The sequence below is a fragment of the Dipodomys ordii genome, unplaced genomic scaffold (assembly GCF_000151885.1).
Source record: "Dipodomys ordii isolate 6190 unplaced genomic scaffold, Dord_2.0 Scaffold27, whole genome shotgun sequence".
Classification (NCBI taxonomy): domain Eukaryota; kingdom Metazoa; phylum Chordata; class Mammalia; order Rodentia; family Heteromyidae; genus Dipodomys; species Dipodomys ordii.
Genome location: NW_012267243.1, coordinates 7960952 through 7981612, shown reverse-complemented (window position 1 = coordinate 7981612; position 20661 = coordinate 7960952). Strand labels below are relative to the sequence as shown.

At 36.1% G+C, this 20661-nt stretch overlaps 1 protein-coding gene across 1 annotated transcript in view; it reads left to right on the top strand.

The window, feature by feature from the left end:
* Window positions 1-20661, top strand: part of Pappa2 (pappalysin 2) — a 213367-nt gene that overhangs the window by 98844 nt on the left and 93862 nt on the right. The window contains exons 10-11 of the mRNA XM_013015620.1: window positions 2793-2983; window positions 4842-4988. Coding sequence (XP_012871074.1) covers window positions 2793-2983; window positions 4842-4988 — 338 coding nt within the window. The remainder of the gene's footprint in view (window positions 1-2792; window positions 2984-4841; window positions 4989-20661) is intronic.

Sequence of the window (20661 nt, the reverse complement as noted above, 5' to 3'; positions counted from 1 at the left end):
GATGTATCCCAATCACTAGATCAACCCATTTAACACTTACCTAGTGAAGAGTGAACTAAACTGAAATAGGGAAGGATTGTAGCATTTATATTTGCTTATTTAGGTGGAGGTGTTAAAATTAGGATTAAATGCAAGTTAATATACCTCTAAGAGCTCATCTTAAACCATTTGATTATATTTGTGCCTACCTTTCTGCTACCAAGAATCTCTCTTGAGTCCCCATGTGAAGCACCAAAATATACATTTGAGAATACAAATTTGAGTAAGGAAGTTCTCTAAGCCAGGGTGAAGGCAACCTGGTATCTGTATTTAATATATAAGATTATGTAAAATGACAGAAGGGAATGTCCTTTTCTTTTTAGCCATGGAGAATCACTGGTATTAAGTTGTGTGTAAGAGGCTTTGACCCTAAACTCTAGGAACTCCAAGGCCTGGCCTACAGCACTCTTCCCAGTGCCGATGGGCCTCCTGACTCTCAGTTTTTTTTAACAGAAGACTGTTTTCTATTCCAGGTTAAAACACCAAAATGATTCTGTGGGGCACAATCACATGTCATAGTTATTTCAAATAGTAGTGCATTTGAAAATACTTTAATATCTATACAGTGTAAGTTAAAGTAAGAAATTATAATTATGTATAATTGAATAAGATATCAAGATTGTACAGAACACACAAATGCCCCTGCTTTTTACAGGCAGAGTAGAATCACAGAGTCTTAATGTTTACCCCTCTATCCATCCTTCTATCATCCACCCATCATCTATCCCTTCATTACCCATTCTTCATTGATTATCCATCCATCCACCCATCCATCCATCACAAGTTATCTATCCTTCTACTCTCCATTTATCCATCATCCATTTATCATCAATTTTCTATCCATTCCTCCATTCCTCCACACATCATCTATACATTTAAGGAACAAATACCCACAAATATACCATGTATTCAGTAGTACCACCACATACTCAATACTTATCATGTGCCAAGAGCTTAACAGAGACCTATTCCTTTCAAGCAGTGACTCAGCATTCAGTTTTGCTTTCTTTTAGAAAGCACTTTTACAAAATCCTTGGCGATCTATAGCTTCTGTTTACATAATTATAGCAGTGACAAATGCACCTTGAAATAGACCTTTTTTTTTTAAACAACAAAATGGCTTGGTTATAGATACTTCTCCCATTGTTCAATTTGTAAACTGAGGCTCAGAATATTTGAATGACTCATCCAAGAACATTCAACAAGGCTGCTGCAGATCCATTCCTGAATCCAGCTTTTCCTGTGCTTAATTAAGAGCATTTTCCTTGATCTGAAGCTACAGAGAATACATTTTTCCTATTTTATTTGACTACCATTCAGATATTTGAAATGCCTCCTTATTATTTTCCTTTCCAATCCAAATATCCCCTCATGTGATTAGGTTTCCAGACCCTTTCCTATTTACCTCAACCTGGCATGTTTCTCATGGTCAATGCCCAGAAAGGAATCTAATACTGCAGATGTGGTTTGGCTATGCAGAATACACAGAATGGATTACCTCCCTCTTCTGTGCAGAAGTATTTGTTAATGCCACCTCTGTTTGCATCCTTTCTTTTTTGGTAGCCACACAGTGGTCTCATAATGAAAATAAACATACATTCTCCAAACACTGTGCTGTCCAGATCAAGTCTCATTTAACTTAAGCACAAACTTCACTTTTTTTTTCTATCACATTTGATCCCATGAAATTTGACTCATATTTCCTCAGACTCTAACTCCAGTAAGACTATATCTAAATTATTTTAACTATGCTTAAATACTATACTTAAGAGTATATTTAAATTATTTACTGGGTATCGTTAACATGGAATGTTCTACCACTAAGACATTGTTTTCAGTGAGTACTGAATTCATTTTATGCTAAGCATATAGTTCCATTTTATTATTTTTCAAAATATTAGATTCAAAGGAAGCATTTGAAATGTATTTTTAAAGTGGTCTGTTGTTTTCAGATGAATTTGAAAAGAAAAAAAAACAGTTTTAAATCTATGGCATAAAAAGTCGAGAAGAGGAAGAGGAGCTATGGCCCAAGTGCAGAGTGTTAGCCTTGAGCTGAAAAGCTCAAAGACAGCACTCAGGCCCTGAGTTCAAGCCCCACAACCACCATCAACAAAGCAGATAGGAAACAAGGAGACTTGGTTTATAAATATTTGCACCTTGAAGCAAATGAGTCTCCATGTCTGATTAATAGGAAGTATCCTGTGAGCAAATAGGTTGCTTGCCCAATGAATCAAACCTTGCTTTCCAGTTTTCTTTTCGGAACAGTTACTTAGCCAAAGAAATAGAATTCAGTGAGAAGAGAGATGGAAAGAAACACAATTCAATGAACAAACTCCTCAATTATTTTAGTATTTCAAGAATCAAGAAAGGAAATTTAAAAAACCATAATACATTACACCTATCATTTGAATCCTCTTTCTGCTTCATTCACATCTCCAACATTCCCTAGATGTCTTGTTGACTTTTTTCCTCTATCCATCTTGCAGTTTGTTTCCTCACCAATCCCCTACTCCCCCAGTCCCAGCCCTTGCTATAGCTTTATTTTGTGGGTGGATTTTAACCCTTCCCCAGTTTAAAAAAAAATCCTCTTCCTTAAAGTTGTAAGTGTGGTGTGTTTGGGGTAAGGATTGGGCTAGTGGGAATTCACAGGATCTTTTTGGTGGGCTAGAGGAATAATGTGGTGAACACAGCTGTTATCCCCCCCCCCATGAAATGTAATAACATTTTCCAATAAAATACATGCTTCTTATCAGGGGAGCCAAGCCTCTGCTACAGGTATGAAGGAGATGGAATCTGTGAGCCCTTTGAGAAGGAAACCAGCATTGTAGACTGTGGCTTCCACACGCCTGAAGGGTATTTGGATCAGTGGGCCACCCAGGCTTACTCATCTCATGAAGACAAGAAATACCCCGTTGCCTTGGTAAGAGGAGAACCTCATTCCATGGTAAGTCAAGCCAGGTGAATTGGGTCACGGTTGTAAAACAAGATTGTAAAAATTATTCCACTAGTTGCTGAATGGGAGCTCGCCTCTTTCTCCAGATACTGGCATTCTTTTTTCTTTAACCTCACTGATCTCAGATCAAGATAATATTAGTGGAAACGCTTGTGGATTGGCATTGAAATCCTATCACTCATACCCACCCCCACCCAAGCTCTGTGGCTTTCATCTAGGAACCTTTGATCATTAGCTGACTCTAGGGTATATACACAGAATCCCCAAATTGGATTTACAAATACATGCATCAGAACTTACTCTTGACCTCTGTTTTGGAGAATATATTGTGAAAGAATAAAAAGTAGGAAGAACTCAGAAATCTTGAGGTACACCACTGAATTTGCTAGCATTACCATTATGGCATCTTGGACAAGTCCCTAAACCGCCCTAGTCCCCAAATTTCTCATATGTAAATGAATATGTGATTATCTTTTGTATTAAATGGAATGATAAATTATAAAGATCAAATGAGATGTAAAGTATGTGTTAAATATCAAAGGAAAACTACCTTTAATAATTATTACTGTAGAACTCTTAGACTTAGTCATTAGACAGTTTCTCCTGAACATCTTCCTAAATAGATGGGAAATCTTCTGTAGACTCTACAATGTAACACTAATCATATTTATAAATTATTCTTGATTACTAAAACAAGATTAAAGGCTCTTGGGTACCTTTCAGATACTTCTCATTGCCAAATACTCTCTTCCACACTTCCTAGCAGTAGGTAAATCAGTCCTTCATAGATATGTTAGCTTGCCAGTTGATTCAAGCCAGGATGAAATCATTGTATTTTAGATCTAAGGAAACCTCTCAGAAGAGGCTGAGGAACCACCAAGCTGTTGCTCTGGTTCAAGCAACTCCTCAACAACCCCTCTGTCTTCTGGACTCCAGTTCTTCCACTCTTGGCTTGCAGTATTTTTTTTTCTCCTCCTCCTAAATGGCTCCTGCTCTACTAGGCATGAAATCAGCCTTTCCAGGAGGAAGAATTTAGCAGGTCAGAGAGAAATTAGTATATGCCAGCTGAGCATTTCCTTTTTGTTTGGAAAATGGCATCTTTTCTGGAAGCTCAACACTACAGACTTCCACCCACATTATACTGGTCAGGTAAAGCTCACTTCTTCCCCTTTACTTGTAAGGAGCCCTGTGAAGATGAGCCAATTATGTCAGCAGTGACCTTAAATGACATTGGAGTTAATTAATAAGAGAGTCAGGGGAATTAGATGTGATGAGGTAACTTCCTGTCATACTCTCTCAGCCAAATTATAGCATCTTTCTCTGGAAGACAGGAAAGTTGAGCGATTTCAGTTAGTGACCCTTCTCTGAAGTAGTTTTTAGTCTAATCTATCTTCCCAAAGTAAAGTAAACAAAGTTTTCCTGGAGTTCTGTAATTCTTCTTTGAAGAAGAAAACCATAACTCAGACCAATGCCCAATAGCTTCCTTAGTCAACAGCTTCCAATTGGTAGCCAGACAAAGTTGCATGATTACAATTTATCCAGCATGTTAGGAAGAGTAGAATGACTGATCCTAGGAATAATTACCTGAAATATGCCAGGGCTGTTCTTTGGGCAAGATCTCTTGGCCAATAGTGGACTGAAAATTGTATATGTTTGTTTGTTTGTTTGTTTTAACCTCTCATGTCGTGTTATTAATGCTAAGAGAAAACATTGAAAAGTTATTCTACATTGAGAAGACTGAGACATTTTTGTTTGTTTCCTGCCAAAAACTTTGGTCCCATAGAGGAGAGTTTGTCTTTACTTATCACTCATACTCTACACCTGATTTTTGGTTGAACTTACATTTCAGATTTGCACATCATACCATCCAGATTTACCCAAGCACCTGCCCCTAACTGGCTGGTTCCCCCATGTTACCAGTGGAAAAAGACCGCATGATAAAGAGAGTGAGCAGATGGAGGCTAGCCTGGAAAAGAATGATGAGATATGGCTTGAAGTAAGTGGCCTTGATTTTTGTAAATGGTGGAGGTATGTGTATGTCACTGTGTGTGTGTGTGTGTGTGTGTGTGCGTGCACGCGCGCAAAGTTCTTCATTCAATGACTTGTCAGAGAACACATTTTGTTGTTTTAAGGTATTATTATTATTATTGGTTGTTTTATTTTGTCAGTCATAGGGCTTATATTCTGGGCCTGGGCGCTGTTCCTCAGCTCTTCAGCTAAAGGCTAGCGCTCCACCACTTAAGCCACAGCACCACTTCCAGTTTTCTGGTAGTTTATTGGAGAGAAGAGCCTCACGATCTTTCCTGCCCAGGCTGGCTTTGAATTGTGATCCTCAGATCTCAGCCTCCTGAGTAGGTAGGATTAAGGCATGAGCCACCAGACCCCCCACCCCGGATATTTCAATGATGACAGTGGAGTTGTGATTCAGGGCCTTGTGCTTGCTGCCATACCTCCAGCCTTGAGCCTACATAGTTGAATATATTTGGTCTCAGACTTTTCCTCTGTGAGATTCTTTCTTACTCCTTCAATCTCATTGCTAATTATAGATCTTTTTAGGCTGCTTATATCCTCGTGGCTTGATTTTGGTAGGTTAGATGTGTCTAGAAAATCAGCCATTTCTTTTAGATTTTCAAATTTATAGGAATATAAGTTTTTGAAGTGTTTCCTAATGATTCTCTGCATTTCGTTGCAAGTATTACAATATACTTTTCACTTTAGTTATATTAATTTGAGTCTTTTCTTTCATTTGTTAGTTTAGCTAAGAATTTGTCAATTTTATTTATATTTCCAAAGAACCAAAATTTTGCTTCACTGATCCTTTGTATATGAGACTCCATTTAGTGATTTTTTCCACCTTGATCTTTACTATTTCTTTCCATGTATTAATTTTGGGTTTCACTTGCTTTTATTTTTCTAACACTTTGAGAGGTCAATTTTACTTAACAGTAGTAAGTTTAAGATTTTTAAAAAGGACAAATTACATAAACATTCAACTTACCAAAGGCACTCAGTTTCCTTCTAAGCATGACATTAGCAATATCCCACATTTCCCATTTTATTTTTGTTGTTATTCAGTTCACACATACTTTCAAGATTTTATTGTGATTTCATTCTTGCCTCTTAAATGAATTGTTAGTGGGCTGTTTAACTTAAAGATATTTTTACAGTTTGAGGCTTTTGTCTTTATTTACAGATAGACGTTGGTCAAAAGTTTATTGTGTATTTCAATGCTTTGAAATTTGTTGAACCTTGAATATACATGGGTATGGATGAGCATATGGTCAATGTGAGTAACGACAAGTTTACATGTACAAGTAATGATAGGACAAATTTGAACATCATTTTTTATTTTTTTATTTCCTATATCATAGATGTTATAAAAAATATAGATATTTTATGTATATATTTTCCCTAATTCTTTTTGCATTGCTTTACAAAGATGTGCTAAAATTCTCCCATCATAAACTTGGATTTGTTTCTTTTTCTTTTGCTTCTGTTGCTTTTGGATTCATAAATTTCAGTGCGTATTAATACTTATGTAGGCGGTCCTCTACATGGAAAAGTAGGACCACAAAATGACTATGAAGGTGAAACTATGCGAAGAAAATATTTACAATGAGAAGCGTTACAATGTTTCATGGCTTCTAACTTCTTTATGCCAAATGCTCTTATTTTTAGTTAAACATATGTAGGCAAATGAAGCAATTCTTATAGCTCCTTGCCTCACTAATTTAAAACATGAAGAAAATGCAGAATTAAAGTATTACATTCCTTTGTACATAGAAAAGATGCCAAGAATAGTTTGGTCATTGCTTGTCTTTTTCTCTCTCTGATTTATGTTACAAACCAGGCAAGTTTTTTATGTCTCTAGGAATTGCCTTATTCCTCACTAAGCTCATTATCAGCTTCTAACACTTTATCCCTCATTCTCCCTTTGTTGTGAAATGTCCCTGAGGATTTAGTGACAGGAAGTTTTTACTTGGTATCACTTCCTCTAAGGCATCTTCATCCTTTTTGTCAAGACTCCTTTTCTCATTAAAGATGAGCAAGGAACCTCCCTCCATTGAGGTTCTCTGGCTTTGGTGGCACTGATGTCTCCATTCTCTGTTAACTCTTCTGCAACTCTGTTTACTATTAACTAAATTTAACTTCAGGAATGATCATTTATCTTTTTTTGCCTCATTTTCAGCCTTGTTCAGTTACCTCCTTTGACATCCATTTTTTGTGGATTGTCATGTAGATTTATCACTAGAGAAACAGAAATGACATGGCTACATACTTTACTATGTCTGTGTGGCTCAAATTAGCTGATAACTAGTGTCCTGCCAATAGCAGACTCTGAAACAAGTGGTAAACTTGGTCAGAGTCATGATTAACACCTGGTATTTTTTTTAATTGAAAGGATAGCAGTAAAATTTCTACTTTATGCATTTGCAATGAGTACCTTACCGACTGAAACTTGAATCCTCTTGTTGAGAGACATATTTAATAAAGTAGATTGCTAGTTTTGGTTGTTGTTTTTTATTTTTTGGTCGGTCGTGGGGCCTGAACTCTGGGCCTGGATGCTGTCCCTCACCTCGTCAGCTGAAGACTAGTGCTCTACCACCTCAGCCCCACTTCTGGCTTTTTCTGCTGATGTGGTGCTGAAGAATCGAACCAAGGGCCTCATGCATGCAAGGCAAGCACTCTACCACTGAGCCACCTTCCCAACCCCTAGATTGCTATTTTTTTTGTGGAAACAGGAACTGTATAAATTGGAAACTATGAGTATATAATTTAAGAGTTCGTCCGTCATAGTAATTTGTCTCTTTAAATGAATAAATACCTTATTTTCTCTCTAGTAATACCAAATTAATTTTCTCTATACTTATTTTGTTTGAAATGTTCTATCTTGTAATCAGTTTAAAATATATTAATCTTACTAATTTTGAAGTTCATAGCACCAATGTCTTAGTGATCTAAACTTTTTTTTAGTTTTTATTTTCTTTTAGTTGTCATTCATTTGGTTCATAAAGAAATGATGTGTTCATTGAATATCAGACAATGAATACACTGAGCAGGTTCCAGTTAATACTATATTTTTCAATATGATCATCTGATGCTTATTAAGATGTGGGGAAGGTCACGTTAATCCAATAAGTAATCAAGAAACTCAAGCTGTGCTCTTGTTCTGTGTGGTCCTTGATAGATTTCTTCCAAGGCCTTGCTCTTCTGAGGTTTGCATGAACAGCATGAATTGGACCCTCCACTTTGGGATCTATGACATGCAATTTCTATTTTCTCAACTGTATGTGTCTGCCAATGGTTGTTGGCGTCTCTCTAGCCAATTTTTGCTAGACTTTCTATACTTTTAGTCTGCATAGTTGAGGAGGTGTATCTCAGAGGCACAGAATGCTAAATTCCATTCATGTTGTTTCTTTCCTTTTGAGATATTGTGCTCTTAGATCCTGAGTCTTGATTGTTCTCAAATGCTTCCAAGTATTATTGCTTTTTTATGTAATTCACATTTTACATTTATATTTGTCAGCGGTGCTTGTTCTACTACAAGATCACTCTATCATAACTGGAAGCAGACATTTTCAACTGGAATAATATATCAATTTACTACTTCATATATTTATGGTAATAATGTGTTCTTATGAATGACCCAAATGAATAATCCTAGGAAAACAAACTCAACAATATCTTTGAAAGTTACATTAGTATGTAAAAATCTATTAATAAAACATAGATTTCAAAACACACACATTGTATCAAATAAATTTGAAAGTAAATTTGAAAAATAACCTAGTTAGAATTTTTTTTTTGTCTGTTGTGGGGCCTGAACTCTGGGCCTGGGTGCTGTCCCTCAGTTCTTCAGCTCAAGGTTAGCTCTCTACCAATTGAGCCACAGCGCCACTTCCAGCTTTTTCTGCTTATATGGTGCTAAAGAATCGAACCCAGGGCTGATGCATGCAAGGCAAGCACTCTACCACTGAGCCACCTTTCCAGCCCTGTAGTTAGAATTTTTTGCCCTTTGAAAAAAGTTTTTTGACAGGTTTAGGATTTCTGACACTTCATTCTTCCTTTCACTGTAATTTAATCTTAATTTGATACACTAATATGACTTGTATGCTGTGGATCAGAGTGAAATTGATTGCACATGAGAGAAATAACAGTACTGGAAAATATTCACCTTGCAAATATCTTTCCAAGTTCTTTCATTTAGTAAAATACTACTTGCCCTGCCCCTCAAGACTTCTAGCACTTTATTTCACTATTTACTGGGGTATGATATTCCCTTAGTATTTTTTTTATTTTCTTCTTGAGTTTAATAGACTGTAAGAATCTTCTTACATAACATAAAGTGTAAATTCTTTTTGTTAACTGAAATATTAAACACATTTTACAGCCATTTATGGCTTACAAAATGCATTTTCTTGCCTGGTTTTTAATCCCTACATTTCACAAGTTAGGTGTTCTTCTGTTTTATAGATGAAGAAAGTAATATATATATATATATATATATATATATATATATATATATGATTCACAGTGCCTTTTCTATCTCCAAAGAATAAGATGGTGAACCTGAAGTTCAGGTTCTGACCTCTTGATTCTAATCCCATTTACATTCTCTACTGTCTGTTTTTCCACCAATCAAAATTCATCAAGTACTTCCAATATGCCAAGTCCAGAATGAAGGACTGGAGATGGGCAAAAGATAAGCAAGAACACAAATTAAAACCTCTGGGAAATTGACAAAAAGATTTTTTGCCTTCTGCTGAATTTCTTCTAAACTTTTCATGGCTGGTACTCAATCACTTAAGCCATGCCTCCACTCCAGTTTTTTGCTGGTTAATTATAGGTAAGTGTCTCTTGGGTGTGTTTTCCGTCTTGGTTTTGAACCTTAATTAGTCTTCTGTGTGGCTAGGATTATAGGCATGAGCCACTTTCACCTGGCTTTTTCTTTCCATTTTCATTAGCATACATTAGTTGTACAAAGGGATTTCATAATAACTTGTATGTGGATGTATACACTGGACTTTAATCAAACCCATCCCTCAATCACTCCTTCTCATCCTCCTTCTCACTTCCTGGATTTCAAAAGGTTCCCTTGTTCCATTTCCACAGATGTATATAGAATACGTCATCAATATTCACCCCCCCATCCCCTTTCTATTCACTCTTTCCCCCACCACTTAGGCCTCCCTTAAACAAAACCTCTTTTGTATTCCTATCATTCATTTTAAAAGAGTAGATTAGGATTGCAGGGCTTATTAAGTGCTTATTATAAACTCTAGGTGTGAGAAACCAACAAACAGATGTGTGATTTCTTCCAGGAAGCTCTTAGGATCTAAGCAGTAGACATCACATGAAGCCGTGTGAGAAGCAAATGGCCACATCACTGTTTGTTGTTTGGTTCATAGGGGGGCAGTGAACATATGCAAAATCGTATGTTCATGTTTATGTTCATGGTTGTTCTAAACGGTCTCCAATTTGAAATGAATGGTCTCACTCAGACTGGACTGGTTAGCAATCCTAACAGAAACTACCACATGTTCTCAGTAGTTTAAATACCAGCGTCCTCTCCCACATGAATTACAAATTATGGACCATTGCCTGGAAAACCTTGCTGCATAAAGCCTGATGTCTGTTAACCATAATTTCTGCCCTTTGTTTGAATTCAACAGCCAACACTGAATATGAATCCTTAGCAGCGAGTATATTGTGAGGTTGATTGGATTCTGAAGATGAGAATACTTTGTTCATGGAGAGGAAATCTGTTTATTGAAATGGACTGAATTTCACTTATTTATTATGAATTCTCCCATAAATTCTCCAGAAAAAATGTGATTTCTCTCTGTACTCATTACTTGACTTAAGAAACAGTAATCCCTCTGTACATCACCTTTATAATAACAATAAAAAAGGAAAAAGAGAAATATGATTTCCCTCATTAAAAACCCACAAATATTAAATATTTTAGGTAATATAGCTAATACAGATATAGATAGGACAAAAATTGAAATTGTTTTTCCAAAGCCTCTGGTCCTTCTACTCTATATAATGGTTTTGAAACACTTGTTGTGAAGAGAGATTTACAAAAGGAAATATTTTTCGAATTGTGCGTCAATAACCAATGTCACAGCTATTGAATGTTGCTGTTAGTGTGGAGGTAGCCAAGAAATATGTACATGAATGGGTATGGCCACGATCCAATAAAATTAGACTTAGGAACACTGAAGTTAGAGTTCTAGGTGGTTTTTCACATTTTGTTTGAAAATGCAAATAAATTTAGCTCATAAGCTATAAAAAATTGACATTGGGTCAGAGTTCACATATGGGCGTGTAGCTTGCTAACTCTTTTTCTATTCTGTGATTCCAGCAAAAATACTAACAATATTCCATTCCATGACAACATCCACTTTTTAAAAATATGAATTTGTTGTTAGTACAGAAGTGATATATGGAGAGATTACAATTACACAAGTCAGGTAATGAGTACATTTCCTTTGATAGAATGTCTTCCATTCCTTCATTCTCTCCCATTCTCCCCCTCCTGTCTCTACCTATGAGTTTTATAGTTCACTTTCATCTGTGTCCAGTGATCTCCTGATGTACTTTTTCTCCATTTTCTCCTGGAATTCCCACCCTCCTGAAGATATATATGTAAATATACCATGCATAAAGGAAAAAGACAGAATCATCAAAAACTAAAATATGAAACAAAACTTAACGCAACATCTTCTCTTAATAAATACTCCTTTATATAACCAATACAGTTTTCTGTAGAAGATTCAAAAATGAATGGAGAACTGTTTAAGTTGCATATATGGTAGTAGGTTTGTTTACACTGATATTGTGAAGGACAAATAGTGTAAGCATATGTTACAGATACAGTAAAGTACAAAATCAACTCAAATGTTCTGGAAACTGATTTGATATGAGAACAATAGACATAATGCTTATCATATGCTGATTCTTCCATTTATCACATCTTTTGTATTCTTTCTAAATAAGTTTTTTATTGTGAAAATACCATACAGAGGGGTTACAATTATATGAGCAAGGTAATGAGTACATTTCTTATCAAGCATTGCTGCCTCCTCCTTTGTTTTTACCCTACCATCCCTGCCTTCCCATCTCCACGACTACACTCCCCTGCTCTCCCCACCACCGCCAAAGTTGTAAAGTTCATTTTTTGACATAGCGTCTTGTACATCTCATTGTTGCAATGGGTCCACCTGTATCCCTATTTAAACAATTTATACATGAAACCTGACTAGTGCATTCAACTAACCTTTTCCTTTTCTCATATTTCTTCTGGTTCTATCTTTCTCTATTTCATTGATTTCTACCCTTATCTTTATTATATTTTCTTGCTTCTATAGGTTTACACTGATGTTCTTTTTCTAGCTCCTTGTGTTGAATCCTTGGCGGATTTATTTTTTTCTTGCTCTTCAGTTTTTCCTTTTAAATACTATTAACATTAAAATTAAATTAAATTAAAATTCTGTTTTAATAAAATTTAACAAATTTTGGCATACAGAGATATTATTATCAGTTTGTTCTAGGAAATTGGTAATTTTACTCAACTCCTTTTTGAAATCTTGAATTTTAAATATCATTTTGTTTGTATCTAGCATTGATGTTTTCCAAACAAAGCATAGTAATATTTTTATTATGTCATGTAGGACATTGTTACTTATTTTTTGTTTATGTGGTACTGAGGAATCGAACCCAAGACTTCATGCATGCTAGACAAGCACTCTCCCACTAAGCCACATTCCCAGCCCAGGTAGGACATTATTAGAGGCTGCTTTTTTCTTTCCTCCTTTTGGTGGTATATCTTTTCAGAAGCAGATAAATTGTGAGTCTTTATTCATTCAAGGATTAATGACCAGGGGCTGGGAAGGTGGCTCAGTGGTAGAGCGCTTGCCTTGCATGCATGAGGCCCTGGGTTCGATTCCTCAGCACCACATAAGCAAAAAAATCCGGAAGTGGTGCTGTGGCTCAAGTGGTAGAGCGCTAGCCTTGAGCTGAAGAACTGAGGGACAGCACCCAGGCCCAGAATCCAGGCCCTGCAACCGGACCAAAAAAAAAAAAAAAATTAATGACCAGTCCATTATAAAAATGTGCACTGCATTAGTTCATGAAAAACTCTCTATTATTATTTTTCCCAGATGAATATTATTTACACAAATAACCACATAATTCTTTCATTCATTCCTTGATTCCCTCTATTTGCTTGGTTTGTATTTCATTATCTCCTTCCTTTTCTTTCTTCCTTTTGTTCTCATAATCTTTCTTCAATCTTTGGTACATGATATTCCTACCTCAGCTTCTGAATTGTGACAATTGCAATTATAACCAGATTAAATCTCAATATATTTATACATCATAAAATAATTATCACAATCCTATGTAAGTGCTTTCTTATATTTTTACAATATTGAATTGTAAAAATTAAAACATTCTGTTTACTTTAAAATTCAGATATATGGTCAATGGTATTTAGTATAAATATGTCCATGCAATATATGCAAATATTACTACTAAAATTATTTTATCAGATGATCAAATTTAGGCAGATATTGTCCTTTGAGATTTTTTTTAATCTGGTAACTCATCTAATTTATTTTTAATCATTCAGGTGTAAATCACTTATTCAGAGATGGTTTATACCATGTAGGAGGCTGTTTAGCTTTCATAATTTGGCAAAAAATAAAAGAGCATATGTAAAAGACATTAAGTCTGCTTTGGATTTTTGTTTATAGAAAAACAAAAAACAAAGAAATTCCAAAAAAGTTTGTAAGACCTTTTCTGTGGGGAACTTACATAGAACTCTGGCAATATGAGCTATTGGAATGTACTATAGGAATGGAGCAACAGAGTAGGTGGGTTAGAAATGAGAAGAAAATATGCATTCAGAAGAACAATATTGTAATCTATATTTTTGTCATTAGACAGTCAAGTAGCCTTTATATAAATCATCTAATCTCCCTGGGCATCAGTTTTCTTGTCAATTTTCTTTCAAATGAGATGTTTATACTAGATGATTACTTCTAGGTTTTCATTTAGATTTAAGCTTGGTAGTGAATTTTAAAAAGAAGATAATAAACAAATGCAATGAGTAGCAAAAGTAAAGTCTTAAGTATTCCTGTTGCTAAGGAGAAAGATAATGCTATCTATTGATATCTTCAAAGACATGTTTCTTAATAAACAGTTGTCAAAGTCTGCTAATATTACAATATTGCAGTTGCACTAATGTCTGCATTTTAGCAAGATTCTTAGGCAATTTGGATGAGCATTTGAGTTTGAGAAACACTGCCTCTTTAAGACCATTATCTCATCATTCACAAAATAGTTGATGTTCAGAATAATGCAAAATTATTTCAGATGCATCAAGTGAAAATTTAGTTAACTACAGAACGCTTTGTTTAATAGGGAGGAAAAATTCCTATGATAAATTGAAGATATTTCTATCATCATGATGGCAATTTCTAAAAAGTCCTTGTGCTTCCCAAGGAAAATCTTTTGTTAGGAATATTAACATTTATGATTCCCCATGATCCTTGGGGATCCTGAAAAAAAGCAAAAATGTCTACGTGTGTGATTGGCTTTTCCATCAGAGACCAGCCTAGCTCTAACACAGAGTGGCCATTGCCAGTGACTGAGCAATCCGTTTCCAGATGGTAAAACACTCATAGGATTGCTACAAATCTACATGATTAATTTTGTATTGATTTCATGTGGAAGCTTTTGCCAGTCCTTAGTATGGCAATTTCACAGACACTAAATTCACTAATAAATGAGAAAGTGGTATTTTTCCTGCAGGATGGGCATTTGCTCGCTTGGGGATACACTCATTCCCTCTCCTTGGTTATGCATTTTTTTTTCTTTGCATGGTGTTTTCTTTTCCTTTTTTTTTTGTGAAAATACCATACAGAGGAGTTGCAATTACATGGGCAAGATAATGAGTACATTTCTTATCAAGCATTGTTGCCTCCTCCTTTGTTTCCCCTTCCCGTCCCTTCCAGGCCAAAGTTGTAAAGTTTGTTTTTCAACATAACGACTTGTACATCTCATTGTTGCAATGGGTCCACCTGTATCCCTATTTAAACGATTGTGTTATGCATTCTTATGTTGAAGAAGACCTTCTTCAGCTATAGTCCTTACCATGGCTTCTCAATTTTTCAAGTTTGATCTTAAAAAGATGGTTCCCCAGGACCCAGGGTCTGAGATGAAGTATTGCATGCAGTAAGTTTGTTGAGAATGTGCAGTGATGTCCACATGTGTGAGGGACTGGGAAGGAGGCCTATGCCGTAGTGCCATAGGGATCTAGGCTGCCTTAGAGGTGGCTTACTTTGTACCATTTTCCCCCTACCATAAAATCACTGCCCATCTCCCCCCCTACTCCTGGGAAGTGGCATAATCTTTCATAAGATCAAGTTTGCTTTAAGCACAACTTCCAGAAAGACTTGGCTGTGTGCTGAGTGCCACAGTTATGAAATATGGTCCTGTCCCCTCTCACCCTATTTCTACCTCTTATAATCTCTTTTGACAATCTCTGCAGGCTGGCTCTTGATACTAAAATCACAGATGAGGAAACTCACTTACAAGCTCCGGACCTGTGACCTGATTTGATTCAAACCTCTTCTACCGATCTGCCAAATGATACCTTTTTTGACTCTCAGTCCGTGCACCGTAGTAGTCATAAACTCATGGAGTTTTTTGACTTCCTTGTACTGTAAAAGAATGGCGCAGAAAAGTCATCTGCTTTTTGATCAATACTAGAACAGAGGCTTTGATTTGGGAAGGAAGTTGAATAGGCCGTGAAACCCACGTCTGCTTTTACTTATATCCTAAAACCTGGAAATAACCAAGCTAACTTTCACAAAGTTTGATTGCCACTTACCCTTCCATTGTCTAGTAACTTTGGAATTTAGGTAAGAACCTCTGGAACTTCAGAAGTCAATCTCTACTTTGGGAACATTTCTAAAATCTACAAAAGTAACAATATTAGTAGGCTGTGACATATGAAATTGCCCAAATTTTATGATTATTTTTATTTATAGAAAAAGTACATGGTTGAACCAATAGTACAAGTATTTTTACTCTAATACCTGATGACTCTAATTGGACTACATGTGGCTATTAAAAGTATCTCTCAGGCTCTTTAAAACTGCACAAAACTTTCACGACTAAGTGTTTAAATGACTTTTTTTTTCTTTTTGAGGAGGAGGAAAGACATCTCAAATATCAACAAATTTTCTAAAGAATCTGCTTCCCTGTTCACCTCAAATTAAAAACACTGGTGCCATCCAAAAAAAAAAAAAGGAGAAATATTACAATGGGAAAATCTAGCTTTCTCTCTTGGATTTACTTAGGAGACATTCATTTTCGCTTTTAGAATCCTTGTTCAGAATCCCATATAACAAAATCTAGGTATCGCAAAGACAGTAAAATTCAAAAATCTCCAGTAGGAATCGAAATCCACTGCGCTTGCTGGAGGAAGCTCCCACAAAGCATGAAATCCCCCAGTGCAAACAGAATGTAGTATCTGCCTTCTCTTGTCCAAGGCCTCCCTTTACCCTGTGGAATCAGGAAGTGCCATAAGTGAGCAACAGTGGAAAGGCACAGAAAAACAACAACCCAAGAACTAAGCAAACACATTTTAAAACCTCAGAGAAGATTCTTTTCAAGTTTGTGGTCTAGTGTCAGGGCTTGTTATCCAGTGACCACCACAAAGGATGACCTGGAAGTTGAAATGCTTGGGTTGGGTACATATTGAGTATGTCAGTGCCCAGCAGGCAAGCTGGAGAGGGATTTCTTAAGCCTAAACAGTGCTTGCCTAGAGAGACATTTTTTTTTTATTCTTAAACTTCACTAGTGGCCAGTAGTCAAGCTGGGTTTTTAAGGTGTAGTCTTCGAATGAAAAAGCAAGTGCATGAATAGCTGGTTCTTCCCAAATCTCTGTCCATATCTATCTGTCTGTCTGTCAGTCTGCCTGCCTGCCTGTCTATCTGCCATCTATCTACATTCCTATCTAGCTACCTAGCATCAATATCATCTCTGCTTAACTTTATTATCAACATCTAACTACCTCTGCCACACGATCAATTGTTAAAGATCAATCATCTGTCTCTATCATATCAATTTGCCTATCTCCCTATGATATTACTCCTTTATGGGTTTTTTTCTGTGTTTCAAATTACTTTGTGATAGATTCGTTTTCTTTTACTGACAATCACTCTGTCTTGGAACCATTCCTTAGACTTCAGGCTCATTTGATTTTTTGAACGTTCTTGCCTCTTTTTTGAAATCGAATCATAGTTTCTTTGCTTTGTAGACATGTTCAAAATAGTTTTATCATGTACACAAATGAAATTTCCTTGCTAAAACAAATAAGAAAATGTTACACATAAATCAAATACTCGTTCTGATTTTCTATTCATTAGGATTTTTCTCATGAAGTGTTTGGTGCACATCTCAGGTCTAAGTAGACCCTGGGATGTTTTGGTGATCTCTGTCCTAAATAGGAATTCTATAACTATTGCACTTCATGGGTCATGCTTGAGAGGCCAGGGTGACAAAGATGTTAAGTAGAAGAGATTCCAGTTGCCAAATTTTCTGACCAAGCTACTTAATTGCTTTCACATATAAGAATATGAAATTCATTCTCCCATATATAGCAAAAATAGTTTGGGCCATTTATATATAAATATATATGTTATATATTGTATAAATCATTCAGTGTATATTATATATCATATAATATATTATATATAATATTACACATATAATATATTACATATAATAATTGTATATTATATTACATATAATATATAATATGTGATTATTTAACTATGTAATATATTACATATAATATATTATGAACACATTAAATATATTCTAAATATATAATTGTTACTTCAATATTTAAAACACTTTCAGAAGAAATAAACTTCTAATTTTACTAACCATTAGTTTCTCTATTTCTCAATTGTTGAGAAGATCCTCAAGCTCTAACCTGAGAAAGGATTTCTCAGCTTTATCTAGCTAAGACATATTCATTTAAGAATTAAACTCAGAGCAGTTCCTTTAACCCCTGTTTGGGTACCTAATATATATAATGTATATATGGGGAGATTTCAACAGACCTCAGTTTCAGTTGCCAGTAGTTGTGGGAGAGAATTTACATCTTCTCATACCATCGTTATTATGGGATGTGCTTGGGTTCAACTGAGAATGAAACTAGACTCATCCCACTGGGCTTGTTGGATGTAGTAATTCTACTTTGGCTTTGTTCCTGATAGCTTCATGTCATTCCTAGTGTCTGTTGAAAATAAATCCCAGTTTTTCCTAGTGTTACATATATGTCGTAATCTTAGAAATCAGTCCTGAGATGTTTAAGACTCAGCCTCCCATTTACTTGATCCAATGCATGTGTGTCTTTGTGTTGTGTAGCAAACATTCTTCTGCCCCTATATTCTTACTGAAGCTTTGCTTTATAAATTCTCTCCCCACAAATCATGGCACAGAGAAACAACCATTGAAGATAGCAAGGTGATTTGGTACTCAGAGTCAAAGAACAAAGGAGAATATTACCAGGAGATGCAGAATGACTTGAAAGGTTTGGGCATGGGCTCTCAGCACACTTTTACTAACTAGTTTGGAGTGAGTGGTATCTATTTTTGAACCCAACAGAATGTGGGAAAGATTGAGTTCTCCCATTAGACATGAATTTTCCCTGCCCTTTAGGTCTGAGACACACTGAGGTAAAGACTCCAGGTACTTGTTTGGAAGTTGTGTGTCCCTGTCTCAGGAAATGATCCAGAATTTCTTCTAGTGCTCAGGTCTCTTTTGTGGTATATGGAAAGGAAGAAGTTATGAGAGTTCCCTGGGGACTTTGATGTCATTTGCTGCTGGGGTCCACAGCGGGGCTCTTGGTTTCCCGAGTATTCATTTCATGCTCAGTCCTGACCCAGCCAGACACAGAGAACTTCCTATTGATGCCATAATCTATGGGTCTGGAAGTCTCTTCAGTTTTAGAGGGATATTTATTACTTCAAAGAGGAGAAATGGAAGGGACAGGGTGAAGATACCTTGTGTGTGGCTGGTTTTTCCCTCAAAGGAGGGAGGAAGAAGAGAAGGCTGTGTTGCTTTGACCGCCGAAATCATAAAATCACCCTAATTAAGCTAGCAGTGTAATGGACACTATAAACACACTGCCAAGACTCAGGAAACACCAGTCTGTGGATAAAAAGAATGCTTGTTAAAGTAGAAAACATGTTTTACTCTCCTGCTGCCCACTTGCAAGGTAGTCCCTGCCATTAGAATTCAGACCCTGCTTTTATACCCAGAACAGATTTCATTGGGCCACATCACCCTTAGAACCTGAGAAAAAGCCAGAGAAATACACATAGAGTTTCTAAGAATACAGCACCTATGTAGGAAAAGTTGGAGTTATTTTCAACAGAAATTAGGAGTAATATTCAACAATCAGAAATACTCCATCAAATACATATAGCATAGAAAATAAGGTCTGGATCCTTAAACTTGGCTTGTAGAATAAAAGCTTTACTTTATACATGAGTCTCATAAGTTTCATTTTCTATTGATGAATTTCCATGACAAAGTTTTTATAGTTTACATTGAAACTTTGGTATAGTATTAATCAGCCTAACCACATAGAATACTTCTTATAAACAACTGAATTTTTCTGTCTCTGTGTTGATTATTTTACCAGTCAGGCATAGGGGAAGCCTGGGACACCAGGCAAACAGGAAGGAATAAGCAGTTTGAGGATTCTGCAATAGTCTTTCTCCTATGTCATAATTCGCATGTTAAATGAGACACTCTGAGAAAAATGGGGGACTACAGGAGTTATGTAGGGAGATGGAGAAGAAAAACTAGGTTTAACGGTTCAGAAGTTGAGGCTGTTCACAACTTGGCTTGTTAACTTAGATGTTGGCTGGGTGATCATTTTGTTCACTGCTCTCACTTGAGTGGAAAGGGGTATTGACGAGCTCAGTGGTGGCTTATTGTCTCCAGCAATGTTCTTTCCGAATGATTATTTTGAGAAGTTTAAAGAATGACAAGTCCAACTAAAATAAACAGTTGTGGTAAGCAAGTTTCAGAAAAAGATAGAACCACAGTAGCTGAAAATTATCTTCTTCCCATCCCATCTCAGTGTTTGATGCTACTTTTGGATACTTTTCCATGCCTCTGTGTGTGTGTGTGTGTGTGTGTGTGTGTGTGTGTGTGTGTGTGTGTATGTGTGTGTAATTGTATATATATAATAAAGAATATATAACTATATTATGTAATTGTATATAAGATAGAATATATACTTATTCATATATTCCATTTGTAAAGGAGAAGGAAGCCAGGCACTGGTAAACTCACTCCTGTAATCCCAAATCCTAGCTGTGTAGAAGGCAGAGACTGAGGATTAAGGTTTGTAGCCAGCCCAGGAAGTGAAGTCCATGACACTCCTTTCTCCAATTAACCACCAAAAAACTTGAAGTGGAGTTATGACTCTCAGGTGGTAAAGCAGTAGCCTTGAGGCCCTTAATCAAAAATCCAAGCAAGGTCATGAGTCCCTGAGTTCAAGCTCTAGTACTTGTGCACACACAGAAAGGAAGGAAGGAAGGAAGGAAGGAAGGAAGGAAGGAAGGAAG